The sequence below is a fragment of the Echiichthys vipera genome (assembly GCF_963691815.1).
Source record: "Echiichthys vipera genome assembly, chromosome: 7".
In the NCBI taxonomy this organism is placed as follows: domain Eukaryota; kingdom Metazoa; phylum Chordata; class Actinopteri; order Perciformes; family Trachinidae; genus Echiichthys; species Echiichthys vipera.
Genome location: NC_139832.1, coordinates 21,361,745 through 21,380,305, shown reverse-complemented (window position 1 = coordinate 21,380,305; position 18,561 = coordinate 21,361,745). Strand labels below are relative to the sequence as shown.

At 42.0% G+C, this 18,561-nt stretch overlaps 1 protein-coding gene across 1 annotated transcript in view; it reads left to right on the top strand.

Annotated features, from left to right (window-relative positions):
• Positions 1-4,232: 4,232 nt before the first annotated feature.
• The window catches only part of LOC310949853 (neural-cadherin-like), a gene marked incomplete at both ends in the record, with an annotated part of 79,741 nt that continues 65,412 nt past the window's right edge, over positions 4,233-18,561 (top strand). Inside the window, one exon of the mRNA XM_083917428.1 lies at positions 4,233-5,235. Coding sequence (XP_083773554.1) covers positions 4,233-5,235 — 1,003 coding nt within the window. The remainder of the gene's footprint in view (positions 5,236-18,561) is intronic.

Sequence of the window (18,561 nt, the reverse complement as noted above, 5' to 3'; positions counted from 1 at the left end):
AGGTTTTTTGTTTTGGTCCAGTGTGGGGGAGATGCTGGGGGACCACCGTGACTAAAGAATTTAGTAAAGAACACATGTTATGCTCATTTTTATGTTCATACTTGTATTTTGGGTTTCTACTAAAACCTGTTTCCATGCTTTAATGTTTAAAAAACACTTTATTTTCTCATACTGTCTGTCTGAATAAACCTGTAGTCACCTTCTGTCTGGAACACTTTGTTTCACTGTCTCTTTAAACCCCCCCTGAAAAAGCCTAGTCTGCTCTGATTGGTCAGAGATTCCGCATCTTCTGCATCTGCGCTCTCTGTGGCTCTGCACCTTCATTGCAGCCGGGGAATGGCTGTAGCAGCAATTTCTATCTATAAATAGTTTATTCATAACATCACAAGCGTACAGGAGTCCTGCCAGTTTGTTTAAAGACACAGTTTCAGAATACAGGCTGTGTGCATTTCTCTGTGGATTGAGCATTTTGATACGTTTGCAGTATTTATATCACACCTTGACTTGCTTTATAATAATAATAAAAAAGACATGGAGATTTCACTTGTTAAAATATGAGACCTTTAAATCTGCTTTGCTCAGGAAGCCCTTCAGTATTTTTCATATTTCTCCCCAAATGGGTCCCTCATAATCCTCTCAGCCTTATAAATAGCACATTATTAAATTTCCACTATTAGTTTGTGGCCTTGAACTGGTGTAGTAATGTAAACCTGCCCAATGGCTGGGGCTTGATGGGCTAATTAACTGAGAAAAGAATTGAGCAGTGCGATTGTGCATCTGAGCGGTAATGTTCTCACTCTCTAAACTGTGTTTCAAAGAGAACATCATCACTGCCTCTTTCAAAAAAAAAGAAGAAAAATCTCACCTCTTAGTTGGGCAGGGCAAGAGGGACATGGAACTGTGCTAATTTTCATTTTCTTTCATTTTTCGACTGTCTCCTGTGTCTCCTGATGATGTGAGAAATCTTTTAATGTGCTAATAGAAAACCACGATTGTTCGGGGCTAGAACAAGATACTGTTCAAATCAATGAACATTTTTTTTTAATGTGCTAATCACCGGGGCAACCCCAGGCTCCACTAGTCAGAATGTTGATATAATAAAAGTGCTCCTCATACATGATGTGGCCCTTGAGTGTGTGCATTTTTTTTGATCAAAACAACAGACCATGCATTAATCATTCAATTATTTTGGGCTTTTCCCTTCTAAGTGGCTGCTGTTGTTCCCATTGTGTTATACTCGCTGAGGCTTTCAGTGAAGCTCTGAGATGTAGCAGTCTAAGTGAAAGGCTAAAGAGACATTTGGTAATTGGATGGTTTGGTTTCTGTTTTTCACAAAACTGACTTTTTCCAAACCAGATGGTACCTCTGCTGCATTATTATTGGTGAAGGTAAATTTGGTACCTGCTTGCACACTTTGCTCCATAATTAATACCTTTATTCATAAACAGTTTGGGTTTCTACAGCACTGCTTAACTACTACAGTAGGTGGTAGGAGCCTTAAGGGGATCACAGATCAAATCTAATTAGCCGTACCTAATACATGAGGGAAATGTCTTTATATTTATCCAGCTCCTCTAAATGCTTTTTGCCTTCAGGTTGTGATGAGGGAAAATGTCCTGAGGGGCCGTTATACGCAGGAACACTACACTATGAACGACACTACAGAGCTACTCCTCCTGTCATGGTGGTTTCAGAAATGGCTCTTTGCAGCTCTTCCAGGGGAATACGTGAGGTAGGGGTCCCATAAATGTACACTATTAATGTTCACCGATGAATAGCACCTGAGAGCTGGATGCTTTGTCATCCTTTTTAATTGTCCTGTCATTCTTTAAAAAACCTGCCAGTTTCAGCCAATTATGTCATCGACTTCAGCCAAACAGTCTATTTTAAACACATTCTACTTGCTGTAAACTGCCTATTAACTGATGTTAGTGCCAAGTCTTCTTAACATTACCTTCCATTATTTCCTGTTTTTTTTTTTTTACCCTTCTTTTCCAGGAAGAATGATAGACAACCCGCAACTTACAGGACACACACGGTAAATTATGGACCCTCCATCCCCCTAAATCCCATCATCCTCGGTCTCTAAGGAGCACAGGCACAAAGGTAGAATGTTTTAAATGCTACAAGGCTGCAACCTTTGCCTTCAGAAGCTTTATCTGCCTCTGTTTGAGTGAAGGGAATGGATTCAGTCAATTATTCATTAAGTAAGCATGAAGCTTTCTAATGTTCGTCGACTGCTTTCTTCAGAGAGATTTTCTTTCCCTTTAATGCCCTGCAGCTCTCTCTCCCTTATCTATCAGAGAACAGGGATGAGGGATGATGAGACCATTTCATTATTATTATTAGTAGTAGTATTTATTTAAAATTAATTACAGCGCTGTTGTTTTTATGTGGTGTGTGATGATCTTTCATCTCAGTGGATGACTGCTGTAACCCTCGTGCAAAGCATCCCTCGCTCTGTGATTGAACTAGCGTTTGCTACGGCTAGCTCCAACCCGGCCAGTCACGGTGAATTTCACCATGTGACGAGACAACATGATAAAAGATAGGATTTGATTTGCATTCATGAAGCACTTATGAAGTTCAAAGAGAAGTTACAGAGCAGAATAGAGAACACAGAGTCCTCCCAGACAGTGTCTATTTTACACATACGGTCATTTCCCATCAATAGGCTCCCTGTCATATTGTGGTCTGAGGCTATTTTGGTGAACATTTTTTTTAAAATACCTTTCCCTCCTCAGGTCAGAGATTGTAGAAACACCAATTGAGTGTGTGATAGCACATGGTGACACAGCCCACAACTTGCACCATGTAAAAGAAATCAGCGATCAACCAATATGAGCTTTGTGCTCCAGCTGCAGGCGGTGATTTGAAATTGTCTTGGGGCTCACCGCCAGTTACCAGAGTTATTGCCTGAAAAGAACCGTTTACTGCAGAAAGTGGATTCGACTTAAATTGCGGTGATGGATTGTAGATGCAAATTGATAAGGATCTTTCAGCAGTACCATGAGTTTTCAAACTGAATACAGATGTAGACTAGTGGAGAAATGGCATTGAATTACAGGTGCAGCATCCCGCCCGCAGTACATATGAATATTGATCCATGCATATCTAAAGTAAAGTTTGACCTGACATGGGAGACAAACTCAATAGAGCATGCAGCCATGCTTCTCTAGACCATTATTTCCTTATCTCTTTGACAATTCAGCGCCTTCCATTCCATGTAATATTTAGTCTTCTGACTTGTGAGAGAAGTGAGGGGAATTGGAAAGTGTGCAGACTGTGGGAATTAGTAGCAGTCATCTACAGATTAGGTTTAGGGTGCTCTGCAGGCTTACAGAGTGGGAAGGGAAAGGAAGAGCAATCAGGGTGACAGTGTTAATATAAACTGTGGTGTATAACAATGGCTGCAAAGACACAGAGGAATACACAGCCCAATGTTTACACAGTTTCACATCATGCAATTTAATTTGTATTGATGCATTTTCCATTTTCTTGTCTTCTTCAAGCTTTAAGTGCTGCGTGATTGTATGGACACGTGCTTGCAGAAATACAAGAATGAACTGCAACCTGAAGTTTCGAGGGGACTTGTGACCAGAAGGTTGTGGGTGTAATTCCTCAGGCAGACAGGTAGTAAAAAGAGTGCAGTGCACCAGTAATTCCTCCTGTAGCAGCAACTGTAAAAAAAAATGTAGTTGAGCAAGGCAGCTTCAAACTGCTTCACTGGAGCCCAGAGCGTCGAGAGGAGGGATATTTTACGCGACTTTACAGGAAGGATGAGTGATTTTCCTCACGCTGAGAGCGGATTTGTGGCAGGCTGTGTCACACAGCTGGGCAGGCTCTTGCTGCGTGTGCACAGGCTCAGCCGGCGTAGAGAGGTTTAAGGCGCGGACCCTATACTGACCAGCACACAGGGTGGGGTTCACCGTGGAGCTCCGTCCCCCGTGCGCCGCCACGCCCCCGCGCTTGGCGCTGTCCGGCGCTCTGGTGCTGAATGCTGGATAGGAACAGGCTACACAGCTGAATGCCTGCAGCGCTGTGTGAACTGCCTGCACGCACGCAGCCGTGCTGCAAGAAACGAATCTCTCAGGATGAAAGAAGCTCCAAGTTGAGAGGGGTCTCCTGGAAGGATCATATCGCGGATAACTATGAAGGAAACGTTTCCAAGTGTTTTCTTTTTAAATGATTTTCTACCAACCGCCATGAGTCGCTCGGAACTTGCCACCAACATGATTTGGAGTGTTTTGTTATGCTGCCTTCTGACACCGGCTGCTGGATATCAAACACAGGAGCGACTACCTTTCTTTCACGGGCATGTTTTTGAGAACTCCCCGACTGCTTCTAAAGTAAACGGACTAAGCATTCCGGTGAGGCGCATCAACGCGCAAAAATGGTGCCCAGTCTCCGGGATGCATTTCAAACTGTATGGAAACGGCAGCGAAGATTTTCGCGCCTTCGCACACCATAAGCGGGGAAATATATTGCTAAAAACTTCCCGGGTTTTAGACAGGGAGGCTCGCGCAGAATACCTGCTGAGTGTAAGTCTGTGTTGCCAGACTTGCGTGTCGGAGTCTGTCGCCTTCGAGGTCGCGTCGGTAAAAGTGGACGTTTTGGACAGCAACGATCACGAACCGACTTTTCGCAGTGCAGACGCCGTTCACATAACTTTAGATGACACCACCGCTCTCCGTAGTGTGGTTTACAGGCTGCAGGCTGTCGACGCAGACAGCGGCAACAACGCAGAGTTGACATACATTTCCATCCCCAAAAACGGCAGTTTCTACGTTGTCCCGAAAACAGGGGAAGTTATGCTGGTTGACTCTATCCTGGGGCTCCAATCTGAAGTCAAATTCCATGTTTTTGCCAGAGATCACGGATGGCCCCCTCTGACCAGCACGGGTGTAGTGGTTACTGTCGCTCCACAGCGGTGGGCGACGCGTTCTGCTCAATTTTCAGCGGGGTCAGGGAGGGGAGGACGGACCCCGAGGGCTTTACTTGACCCCGGCACAGTGGTTTCCCTCAACGTGTCTGAAGACGCCAGCATCGGCTCAGTCATAACGAGCCTGGGTCCCACCAGGTTTCAGTCAGCTGCCTATGAGTTGGTGTACCCGGAGTCAAAGAGCTCTCCGGTCACCGTGGGGCGCGACAGTGGAGATATCACGATCAGCAGGAGGCTGGATAGGGAGACTGAGCCTTTCCTGGAGCTCACTGTTAAGATACAGGATAAACGAGGTGTGTAGAATAATACTCCATTAATCCGCACTTATGTTAGGCCATGTACCCCCCCCCCCACACACACACACACACACACACAAACACACACACACACACACACACACACACTTGCATTGTGGGGATGATGCCCTATTTTAATGGCATTCTGTAAAAATGCGCTGCCATCTGGACACATCGCCCTTCATCAGTGAAGCCCCACACCGGGCCTGACATCCATCCATCCATCACATCCATACAGGACTGTCAGTGTAGCTGCAGCACAGGTTCATTCCACAGGTGTGCCTATCATCATCTATCACAGTCCCATACCTGCAATATGAGCTCCAGCAATTCAACATTTTCTTTTATGCATTTACGGTAAACATTTGTCCAATTTATTATGATATGCATGAGATATTTCAATTATGATTGGACATTATACGCTCCTTTATAGCAGGGAGAAGATTAGGTTTTTTTTAGTTTATGTTTCAGGGAACATACTGGTTTGAGTATGTCCTTGATTGACAGAGTTTTCGACTGTGAAGTTGTTTTCAGAGCTAATCCTTGCAGAGTGGCAAACCACTGCGACCCTCGCTCCCTCTCATCTGCTGGCATTACCCCTCTAATCCTCCTCTCATTCACTCTCTAGTCCCGGGGATTTAAAGTAGCACTGCCACAGTCAGGCAGCCGCTCATATTCTTGGAGGAAAGGTAAAACTCATGTGTTCAAGTTTTGTGTTGTTGCTCCGCCAAAAGTTAGACTTCTTAAAAACAAGAAAAACAAAAACAAGGAATCCAAATGATTTGCTTTGTAATTGCGCTACACAGTGTGCAGGAAACAGTGTGCGCAGCTTTCATTCGAACTGCCTGCTGCTGTTACATTGCACAGCATGGTCTAGATTGTAATTGCGTTCCTGATTGGGACACATTCTTACAATGGGGTGTCTGGAGGTTTTTCAGCAAGAGCAAAAATAGAATAGAGTCAGAATTCTGGCGTTTTATTTATTTATTTTTGCACAGATGTGTAACAGAAATAAGCCGCTCTTGCCTGACAGATATTCAGATATGTTCCTCCATTTTACCTCTCTCACCTGCAAAACTCTCATCTCCTGATCAAAGGCATGGCATGTCCTTTATCCTGTGACAGCAGCTTTCCAGATAGATGCCTGACGGCGGGAGTCTGGTAGGACATGCCTTTCTTCCGCCTGTTTCATTCCCAATCTCCATGCACACATCTCTCTGAGTGAATGAGTCCATTTTAGCAGGTTTTTAAAAGTTTTATTGAAGAGATTTAACCTAATCTCCCATGTAATTTTGCTTCTTACCATTGCATGTGATTTTGCTTGGGTGTTTCATCTGTGGTCTGTCTCATAGATAAAAGTGCTCCTAGACACACAGAGAGAAAGAGAAAGAATGATTATAATGCTTTGTAAGTGTGTGTCTTTGTAGGTGTTTGTTGGTGTGCAAGTGGGAGAATGTGTGGTCATACTAAGTTTGAACCCAGGTGCGATAACAGCGGTTTTAATAAGGCCCCATGTGTTGCGTCGTCTCAACTTATTTGCCCACCGTGAACTCTCAGTAGCACAGAGCCTTCCGTGGTGCTGACAGTCACCTGCTGAATGTCAAACAGAAAGCCCTGTCAGGCAGCAGTCTGCCAGCAGTTCAAAGAGGAGGCCTATTCAAGTCAGCAACATTCAGTGCTGCTTACCATAGAATAAAACATACAAGTGTTGGACAAAATAATAGGCACACTCAGCAATCCAGAGCCACAGCATAAAAGAAACTAAAAAGAAACTGTACTAGATTTGAAATTAGGCTTTTCAGGGACAGGTATTGCCTGTGCCTTCCTATTAGTGCAGGTTCTTTTTATTGGAGCATCATTGTAGTGATTCTATTCAAGTGTTGAAACTTTCTTTCATTTTTTTCCACACCTTGTGCATACTGTCACATCCATTCTAACACGGATGTACCAGTACCGAGAAAAAATCATGCTTCTGATCTCTTCTTCTACATTAACATTGCTGCTTCCCATACTTTTATAGCAACTACCACCATTACCATTATTTCCATGAAGCCATATAGTCTTTCCTTAATGTAAACATGTACCTTATTGATCTTGTAATCATGCTTCACTTCCAAATGTTTCCTCTCCTGGATGATTTCAAGAATGCATGCATTACATTCTGTGTGGGGAAAAGAGTACATGCGGTTATTAACTGTTGAAGGTGGATTTACTAAATGTGAAGTGAATGTGTCGATTAGCTGGTTAATGTGGACATGAAATGCTAATCACACTGGTGCACAGCTTTCTTATGTTAATAAGTTGGCAGTGGGTACAGCATTATGATTAGAGCCATCAGAAGAGCGGTTATTTGTGCTGTTCAAATGGAGATTAAAATGTCTAGTTTGACACTTTGATGTCTCAGATAATTTATTCGGGCTCACTGCATATAAGGGGCAGAAGGAACTGGATTACTCTCCGTATGGTGTCCCTTCTTATTGACATATTTACCTGAAAAAAACAATGTTAAAATGTTAAAATAAATGACATCAAATGTTTGTTTTTTAAAAGGTTTGTCAGCCATTTACAAAATGATACATTGACATACATGCACCAAAATGTGGTGGCTTCTCCTAGTCATGACTATAATTAAGATAATTTACCACATCGCTCATATCTGATATAATAAGCCATCATCGTGATTGCCGTTTTTCAATGTATCGTCACATATGACCTCTAAGTGTGATCAATTGACATTGTTTAACCAGGTTGGGATCATTTTCACTCGCTTATTTTGGAAATAGGTCTAATATTCTTATATTACATATTTCCATCATGGCGCTGTGATTCATTACACCCCTTATTTTCTAATTGCACCCACAAAGTTAGTAATTGCTTTCTCTTTTGAAAAAAACCCCCAAATATTTTCCACTTAATTTTCCGCTTCTCTATTAATTACTGCTGTGCACATAATCTTTCTTTAACGCAATAAGAAAATGAGGTTGTGTTACCCCATTTGTGGGGGTTTGGGATCTAGTAAGGACTTTACTGCATGTGCTTAGTTAGGATTTGAGAGCCCTCTGACACGCTCTGACACTGTTCCTCTCACTGATGCATCAGATATAATATACAGTAGTATCAGCTTGTTTGCCTAAGGAGCCTGTTCTTGCTCAGGGCCCCATGAAAGTATTCTTCTCTCTCCTTGACTAGATTCCCTGCTGATGCTGGAGAAACAATTACCTTCTAAACTACTCAGTACACCACAAAACCCCCAGAGAAAACAATGAAGTGATTTTTATTTGACATAGTCTTTGTGTTTCAAACCAGCAGTATGAGAAAAGGGAAAAAAACGGTAAAAGTAACGGAAGTAGGCCATGACTCGTGACTCAGAGAAACTGGTGTTGTTTTTGAGAAGTGGGAGTGAGGGACCTCTACATCTCTCCCTATAAAGGATTTTGTGCTGGCCCACAGAGGACGTCAGTTTGGATTTGTATTGTTTGCTTGGTTTTTTTTTTTGCTTTTGGTTGCCCCACCCGAAAAATCCTTTTCTTCGCACCTGAGTAGGAATCTGTTAATGCTATTTGACGAGTGAGGAGGAGTATTGAACAAGTGGTGCAGTCCTTTGTGAGTTGGAGTAGGGGATATTGGAGTGGTTTCTCCCTCTCCTCCTGCATCTGTGGGCAGGGTGGCATTCAGCTTGTGGTAATCACCTCTTCTCAGCCTGTTTTGTCAGGGAACCACATTCTGCTGTCTCTCTCTGTCCTCCTCCCTCTTCCTGTCTCTGTCTCATAGTCAGCATCTCGCCTCATGCTGTCTTTAATCCAATTCCCCCTTTCATACTCAGTGTTTTTTTTACTCCCCCCGCTATATTTGCATATTCCCCTTGTGATGTGAAATGAATTGAGAAGAGACCCGATCTCATTTTTGTTTGTAATTTGTGACTGTGGGGCTGTTTGTTTAAATAGAAAACAATTTCACAAAAAGCGGCATTTATTCAATTTATTAAAAAATTGCCTGTGGTGATTTTGTTTTATTATGTGTGTGTGATTGTGAGCATGAGTTTGGTTGTATGTGCATATACATGAGGGTTTTTCCCCCCATGTACATATCTAATTGTGTCAATTTGTTTGTTTATCAGTCTGTGCTCGTGTTAAATGTTATGATTGTCTTTTCGTTATCCAGAATCCCCGCGGTAGAGATTCTCATATTTGTTGCCTGACATCATGCTGTGAAGCTGTAACATGCCTGCAGCATTTGATTTCTACTCTGTGGTCTCTCATATATCAAATGGATATGTCTGCAAACATCCCTGCAGTCCTCTCTTCTCTATAGTCCTAGCATGTATCTGATGCCATGTAGGAGGGAAGAGGAGTGTGCCACAGTTTTTTTTTTAAAGATTGGATTAAGCACAGAGAACAAGAGCAGGGCGAGGAAGGAGAGTAGCTCTTCTGCACATGTAAAAGAGACATTTTAAAGTAGGTACAAGGCACTGTCATGGGCATAAAAAGGTCAAGCTGCAATGCTGGGGGCACGGTCACAGAGCGTGGCTTTAGGATCAAGAAGGTTAAGTAAGGAAAAGGTGGTAAACCTGTGGAGGAATGAGAAAGACAGGAAAGGACAGATGCAGAAAAAGATGGAAGGGTTGTGTAAATGCATGTCTTTCCGAGATTGATTTTTCCCAGTCTGCGTATAAGCTTTACTGAAGATAAGTAAAGGGCAGCCAGGTCAGAGGCAGGGAGTTGTATACAGTTGATGAGAGGCTGACCTGGTGAAACATAATTGTCAGATGGTTAGAGGGCAGAAGTGAGAAACTATTGAGGTGGCAGGAGGCGAATGAGGTGTTCATGTACTCTAGCCTGTAGTAGAGTGGAAGGCTACAGGGCACAGGGGAGTGGGAGGGAGGGAACCTAGTATTGTACAGCTGTGAAAAGGGCAGTGTGTGCTAGTATTTGTCTAAACATTGTTGGGGGGCAAATGGAGGGAAAATGTAGAGAAAAATATGACCTGCCCTTTGGAATGGCATGAAAGCAAAAGATAGAGAGAGAAAGACAGAATATTGTGCCTTCTCGCTCAAAACATCTTAAAGGGCAACGTTTGCGGTGCTTGTTCACATACGTTTTGGTATCTAGAGTGCCTACAATCCCTAACATTGTAAAATAAGACAACCCAGTTAGTTTTTTTGTGGGCTGCCTAGATTAGTAAAAAATGAGATTCGACAAGCCATTCAGATTTGACTCCCCTTTTTCAAAGTTGTGCCACATTTTTCTCGCGAGCCAATCAGAGACTAGGATTTTCGGGTGGGGCTTAAAGAGACAGGTGCTTAATTCAGACAGATAGTAGGAGAAAAATAATGTGTTTTTTGAAAACTAAAGCATGTAAACATGTTCTAGTGAAATCCAGAATACAAGTATGAACCTGAAAATGAGCTGGATGTTTCTCCTTTAATTTAGGGTAACTGCTAGTTCAATTCATACTGATCTAACTTTAGACTTGGAGTTCACCAGGGTTAATTTTTATAGAAGGTAACACAAGGCCAGTGATTCTCCAAAAAGTCCTCCAAATGGCAAAATAAGTTGTTTGTCATTGCCCTTCAAAGCGTTTTCTGATCTATCGCTGATATCGGCAGGATGACATCTTAATTGCCTTCCAAAACAGTAACAAATTGCTGTTAAAATATTGATCCGTTTTATTGTTTATTTTGTAAGGTAAGGTGACCAAAGTGAGGTCATGATCAAATTAATAACAGCGGCTATTGTTGGTAGGAAACGGAAACTAAAAACTGACTTGGTGGCCCGCGGTGACTCAATGAATATAACTGATAGCTGAGATTTTATCATGACATTAAAATTACATTGACAGAAACTTGCATTTGATGTGAATAAGTCTAGTCTGACCGCCTTGATAAGGTCAGTATCGACTGTCATACCAGATCAAAAAGGTGGGACTACCAGAGTAACTAGGGAGGGACATATTTGTATGTGTATGCTGATGTCAGAGCAGGATAAGTCGACTCAAAAACATTATTATAGAGGCGAAGATGTGAAATGAGAAAGTGTGTTTATGTCTGACATTCTGTTTACACAAGCAAATGCATATCTCATTACAGTAAGAACTTCAACAGTCAAATCACATAAATTACACAAGATTGCTGTGTGAGGTGTGGTGGAACATGTGGGTGCTGCATAAGGCACAGCTCTGTGAGGACAGTCATGGCGACAGTTAGTTTTTATCGGGCCGGGGGTCTGCATTATTGATGCCCATTACCACAGACATTGTCAAGTCCAGACATTGCACAGTGGCAGGCACTGTCAGCTAAATGTCTTGCTGACCTCCAACGGCAGAGATTCCCAAAATGCCTCCGTGCAGCCTGGTGTCTACCTGTGTGATGAATGAGGATGACTTACACGTTGTACAATAAGCTTATTGCCAACTGAGAAGGTTTGGTTTTATTCAATCTAATTCATAATTTGCTGACATCAACTTAGTGGGAGCCAAAGGTTTGAGAGTGTTGATGATGACGTAATTGAATCTTCTGCAACTTGGAATCATTTGTAATGAACCCAGTAACAGTTTATTTCACTGGCTGTCCTCTCCACGCCTGCCCTCTCCCCCTTGTCCATTTAAAACTTTTGTCTGGCTCCACCTTTGCATGCTGGATAGCCTCTCTGTGGCTTTTCCCCAAAGAGCTGAATTGATTTTGTGTTATTGATTAACCAGGAGCTGTTTTGCTCCCAGTCGCAAAACATCACTTTGAACAACAATTTATATGTTGCAGAACCGGCTGTGACAGACTGTTGCTGATAGTTTGCAAACTCGTGGAGAGGTACGTAGGTGTGTGACAGACTCAAAGGGCTGATAGAACTATCCTGGAGCACTCTAATGAATCAGCCTTTCAGACAAGACCACTAGAATGAGCCAGGGAAAATTGGAGCTAGCGCTGGGTTATGTCATGGGAATTCAGTGCTTGTGCTTATTTATCTATTTGGTCTTGAATTTCTCAACCTTTTGCACCCAAAGGTCCAATTAACTGGGCATAACAATGGTTGCAGCTCCGCTCTCGGTGGCCCAAAGAGGCACTGATAAACACACAGGACGCAGACAACTTTGAAAGCTGTGCTGGGTGAACTGTGAACAAGGAGATTTTTAATGCAGGAAAAAAAAGATCACATGGCTGGCTAAGTTGCCTAGTGAGATGTTTTGACATGCCATGAACTTTGCTTTGGAGGGAAGTGCAGAAATTGCAGAAATTGACTTGATTGCGTGACGCCAATTTGCACAATGTGAGTGCGGCTTTTGTTGAAAAGATGAAAATGACTGCCATGAAAAAAAGAGATGTTAGAATGAAGAATAAGACTTTTTTAGTCTGACTAGCGAACAGAAAGACTATGTAAAAAGGCAAGGGGATTGCAGCTCAGAATAAATGTAAATGTGTTTGAACTAGATGACGTCCATCTCATGGTTCAGTTATTTAATCAATTTCAGCAAACAGGGAGAGAGTCTACAACTCCATCACAGCCAGAGGACAGCTGATTACAGTAGCAGGTGTTTTTGAGGCAGAGAAAATTTAGTGCCTCTCAGGGCTGATGAGCATCCAGGAGAGAGCATGGGCTGTTATATGGATATTTTCAAATGTGTTTGTGTGAGAGAGTTGCAGATATATGGACAGATATGCCAACAGAGGATCCAAACGCCACAAAGGGGGACATACAAAAGACAATTTTTTTGTTCCAGATTGTTTTGTGGTCTTGCTTGGACTGTTTACTGTATGCTTTTGTTATGTTCTTCCCAGCTGTATTTGGACATCTCTGTTATGTCTGTTCCAAAGTTGCTGTGTGTAGAGCATGTGTGTGAGAATTTCTGTCTTTTTTTTTTTTTGTTCCAGCTACCAATTTGTGCCTGTTCTCAATGGAACCAGTGAATGTGCCGGGCTTTCTTTCTATCTTTCTCTCTGCCTCGACAGTGTAGGGTTTAATTCTGTGGACTAATCAGACCATATGGTCTCTACAGTCTTATGACGTACTGAAAAGGATGGGATAGGGATGCTGCTGTGTTGTTAGTAGTGCAAGCCTTGCTGGGAAACACATAGACACGCGCCAATGCCATACATTAAGGATCAAGATCTGGAACAGAGTGCACAGAGTTTGCAGTAGCCCTCATAACTCTGTATATTCAAAATGAAACAAAGACAAAGATAACAAATTAGCATGTTTAGACTATGTGTGCAGCGCATGTCATTTTTCACAAGTTATCGTCTCATAATTGCTGCTGCCCTTTCTGCCCTGACACCACAGCTGCTATTTAATCAAGTCATTTCAATAATGAATTGTTTGAATTTGTGTTAACTTGGTTTTGATGGATATCGCTGACTGAAAAATGGCTGCATCTGTCAAACACTAAATTAAGGATCTGTCCCTAAATGTTGGCTTAGCTCCATGAATAATCATGAGCTCAGAGTTTCAAATGAGTCACTCAGCCTGCCTTAATATTTGGATTGAGTGCGAGTTCACCATATATTCACAGTAAATCCTACTGATGGGGCATTACTTTAAAAAAAAATTAATATGAGATCATGATCATCCTATTGAATGTGTGAACATTATCACAGATTTGGGGCATTAAAGTTGATTGATAGGGGTCTCTGCTACATATGTTAGACATAATCATAGATTTCCGTTGTTAACGTTGCTCTAATAGCAGATATTGTGATAAATAGTGATGAGGTGGGGGAGTTTAACACTTGGTTTCTCTTGCACACAGTGGGTGATGAACATTGATCTTGTTTAATCTTGCTGGCCTGCTGCTAATGACAGGAGATGATGGTCCACACAGGACAGACTGCTCACTGGATTAGATATCTAAATGAGGACTTTATCCTCATCCTCTCTTCCTCTTCCCCCATTACCAATAAGCCACACTGCAGTCACATGCTGAGTTAAAGTTTAAATCATGTGATTAGAGCAGTGCACAGCATATATATGTGTATGTGCAATGCAGTCAATGGACAACCCATATGTATTTGTTTTTTTTTCCGTCATTGTTTATTCATGCAAGTCTGCAGCATTTACATTGCAGGAATGTTGTCAGTGTCTGCTGTTCCATACTAATCTGCTGTACTTCTGCAAAAATACATTTGCAGTAATGCAACACATTACTGTACCTTTGCACAATAACAGACAGTGATGGGGTGTTCCCAGAATACCTCCCTCTCTGGTGTGCAAAACAAACAGAGACCCAGGTTCTGGTTTCAGTGATAGATTAATGCTGTCTCACCCATTCATTGTGGCTAGTTTTCCCATTAAACCTGTGCAGCTCCCCCTGTTGCTTCTGCCTGGCCCTGGTCTATCTGTGCTTATGTGTTTGGGTGGGTTGGCATCTCTGACCGTGCATGGGCTGTGTGTGTTTGTGTTTCTTCACTATATATGTGCTTCTTTGGAAAGATATCGAAAGGGATCCGAGGACAACCCCCATCAATCACTAACTCAGAAGGAAATGGAGAGAGGGATGGGGGACCGAAAGAGAGATGGAGGTCGCCACAGGAAGCAGCATTTGGACAAAAGGAGAGGGGGAGACAGAGGAATAGTGGATGAAGGGATGGAGCAGTCTGGGCTGGCTCTTGATTGAGCTGGGTAGTGTAGTTTATATCCTTAAAAGATAAGGCTGGGGAGCACTGCTCAGCAGCTTCCTCCCCCTGTAGCTTGAGCATGATAATAAGAAAGCGTGAATGGGGTAAATTGAATTAATGCCACGGCACACCATAAAAGCCCTAACTATAATGCATTTTAAAATCCTATAATGAGCAGAGAGCTAAAATAATTTCACACTCCAGTGAAGAAGATGGCCCTCTAACAGATTTTGGGCCTGGCTGACACTGCCAGGGCTTTTGTCATTTAATGTGACTCAAGGTGCTATGTCGAAATGATACTTACTCTTACTTCCTGGGGTATGGCAGCATGAGGGAAACTTAGCGAACAAACCATTGAAATTCCCAAAACACATGCAGCGCTTAAACAGAGTGGGGAGCGGCTGCATGCCTGCTGATGTCTTGCTTGGGTCAGCTTTACAGTGTTGGGGTAAAACAGAGCTTGAGGGAGGGCACATCTGCCATGAAAGTACTCCCTCATTACTCTCCATTAACAGCCCATTCAGTGATGGGGACAGCAGTAAGCTAGGAGTTGGACCCCATCCCGCTTGTGTCCACACACATGCATGCACGCTCATGCACCATGCATGTGCACACGGAAAAAGGGCACAGATGTGTACTTTCATACTGTATATACACGCACAAGAACACACAAAGTATTTTTCCCTGTTTCCCGCCCTCACACGCTCTCAGCTCTCCCATCCTCATCATTAAAGTTGTGCCGCCATAAAGCTGAAATTACCTCTCCATCATCAAACCAGGGAGAGAGAGAAAGATAGCTCTCTGACACACACTAACACTAACAGACGGGTGCTGATAGAGACTAATGACAAAATGAAAGCCTGGTATGAATCGTGCACTTTTCTGTCTGGAATGGAAGAGAGCAACATGGTATCAATCGCTATTTCCTCTTCTCTTCTCTTCTCTTCTCTTCTCTTCTCTTCTCTTCTCTTCTCTTCTCTTCTCTTCTCTTCTCTTCTCTTCTCTTCTCTTCTCTTCTCTTCTCTTCTCTTCTCTTCTCTTCTCTTCTCTTCTCTTCTCTTCTCTACCTATACAAACATCAAACCTAACCCTGTTCACCATTCCTTAAGGATGTTTTTCTTTTTCTTTGTGAGGTGCGATTGATGTCTTGGAACTCTTACTCTTACAAATTAACCCCAGAAAAAAAAGCTGAGTTGAGCTGAGGGGTACATAGGAGCATCTCACTCATCTGCTTTCTACTAATGTAGATACACACACTAAACACGGGAACAGATGCTGTTATCCATCATTGCACAAACAACACACTCACGAAAAGCAAGCCGCACTGACATCATCACATCTATACATACACTGACAATTTCACAAGCACACATGAATGCACAAACAAGACTCAATTCAATATTCAATACTCTGACTTTGCGGGACAATACATAGCACACTAATGCACACATGGTATATACAAGTTGGGAAAAAATACGCACCACAAAGAAGGCCCAGAAGGAGGTTCAGCCTTACAAGGAGAGGCCAAGCAACAGTTTATATTTGCATACCTCTTTCTGAAAGATTGCACTGGAGGATTCCATCTTGCAATGTAATTTAAATTAACTCTCCTTGCCACCTTTCCAAATCACTGGTCTCTGCAGAGAATTGTGCGACAGGACGTGCGCATGTGCCATTGCACATCCGTGTCATTTGTAGTGTAGTGGGTTGGTGGGTGGAATGGTGGGTGAGTACACTGTACTGTACGTAGGCTTGAGTGCATATTATTTCTACTCTAAGTGTCTGTTTGGATAGCAGCGACATTGTTCCATCACAGATTTGAGAATAGAGAGAATACTTCAGAGTCAGATCTAATTATGTATGATATCACGGATAGTTGTGAAGATACAATACTTGACTACTAATGTAGTGCTTATGTTAATGTGACCCAATACCTGTGTACAGTTATTTCTCCCCAGTTTCATTTGAGAAGAAGTAAGAGATCCCACGTTACCCATAATTTAATAATTAAAAAAACTCTATTTACCTTCACCTGCCCATCAAAAAGCTCAAAGAAAACAGAGCAGAGTTTATAGAACTGAGATATACTGTAAGCTTATGTTGTCCTCTAATCCATTTTTAGCCTTAAGATTTTTTTTTTCACAAAAAGTCCATAGAGGAGTTAAAAGACGCTCAAATCTTTTCAATCAGGGCCTCAAAACTTTGAAGCCAATTGCCTTGAGAAATGTACACAGCCACATTGTGTCTTCTAAAAACCTAATTATCTTGCATCCAACAGTGAACCTCTTACTGCCCTCATTATGCTGTGGGACTAATATTGATTGTTGGGAGCGCTTGGTCCGGTTGGCATTGATGGCGTATTTAGCATTTTCTGAAATGGTGAGTGGACTATTAAGCCAGTTTTTATGTGTGCTGGTGGCCCTTCTCTGCCCTTGTGGGCCTGGATGGGAAAGTGTAGGCTGTACTCTTGGTGTCAACAGTTGTATTGTCCAACTTGACAACACTGCAACAGTTGAGGATAATTAGTATGCATTGCTGTAGAGACAGAGGCGGATAAGGATAAGAATACCAATATCAACATGGGAATTTATTGCAGATATGCTGAAGGTCAGGGATATGTTTAGGACATTAGCTCAGAGCAAAGACTGTGTAAAAACATTACAACCTGTTGAGAGAAACTTTAGCCTGCTGTTTTACAGATCTTACAAATGGTCAGAATCTGAATTCCTTTCAAACTTTACATTTTTCACTTGATGGTGCACTGCAAACCGTGTCGGCCATGTTGTTCTTTCTTGTGCTAATGTTATACTCTCATCAACATGAGTCTTGCGAGTCTAACGTTAATGAAGCTCTGCCTGCCAGTGGTATTGTAATAATGATTTAATCTATAAGTCATATGTTTTTATTTTATTACGTTCCATTTGATCATTTTAGCCAAATATACATTTTCAAAAGTAACTGAACTTTTGCAACTGTGATAAGTTGATCGACAGTAAATAATGGCCAACCATTTTGATAATCAGCTCATCATTAAAGTCATTTTTCATGCAAAAATGTCAGAGAATGCTGTTCTCAACCTCTCAAATATAGAGATTTTCCATTTTTCTCTCTTTCATAGCATATTAAACTGAATATCTTTGGGTTTTGGACTGCCAAAAAAAGTAATTTAAAGACAATACCTTCGATTAATCGATGAATTGAGAAAATAATCAACAGATGGGTTAGGCTAACCCTAACCCCCTAAAATTTGCCTTTTTTAGGTGAGCCTTTTCTTAGGAGCATAAATACATTTAGTGCTGCCCCTGTACTTATGCTTGCTTTTCCAAACTGGTGGCTTGTTAACCATCATCTGCTTTAGGTAATACACCGACTATAGATAAGTACCTCATATAAACACACTTCAAAGCAGCCAGATTATCCCTTTAAATTTGCTTTTAATCTGTGATCCATTAGTCACCCTGCCTTTTAGTTATTAGTTGTTCAGTTGTGTTTATAGTGTTGTTATATGAGTGTTTCTGTCACTGTTTTTATTGAAGTGTGAAGTGCCTTTGAGTACCTCTTAAGGTGCTGTACAAATAACATAACACATTATTAGTAGTATCACCACAAATATATTCATTTGACTGAGGTTTCTGCGCCAAAACCTGAAAAGCTTCCAAACAATGGAATGAAGAAGGCTTGTTTTTTTTTTTATTACCTATGTTGGGCACATTTGTATCCTC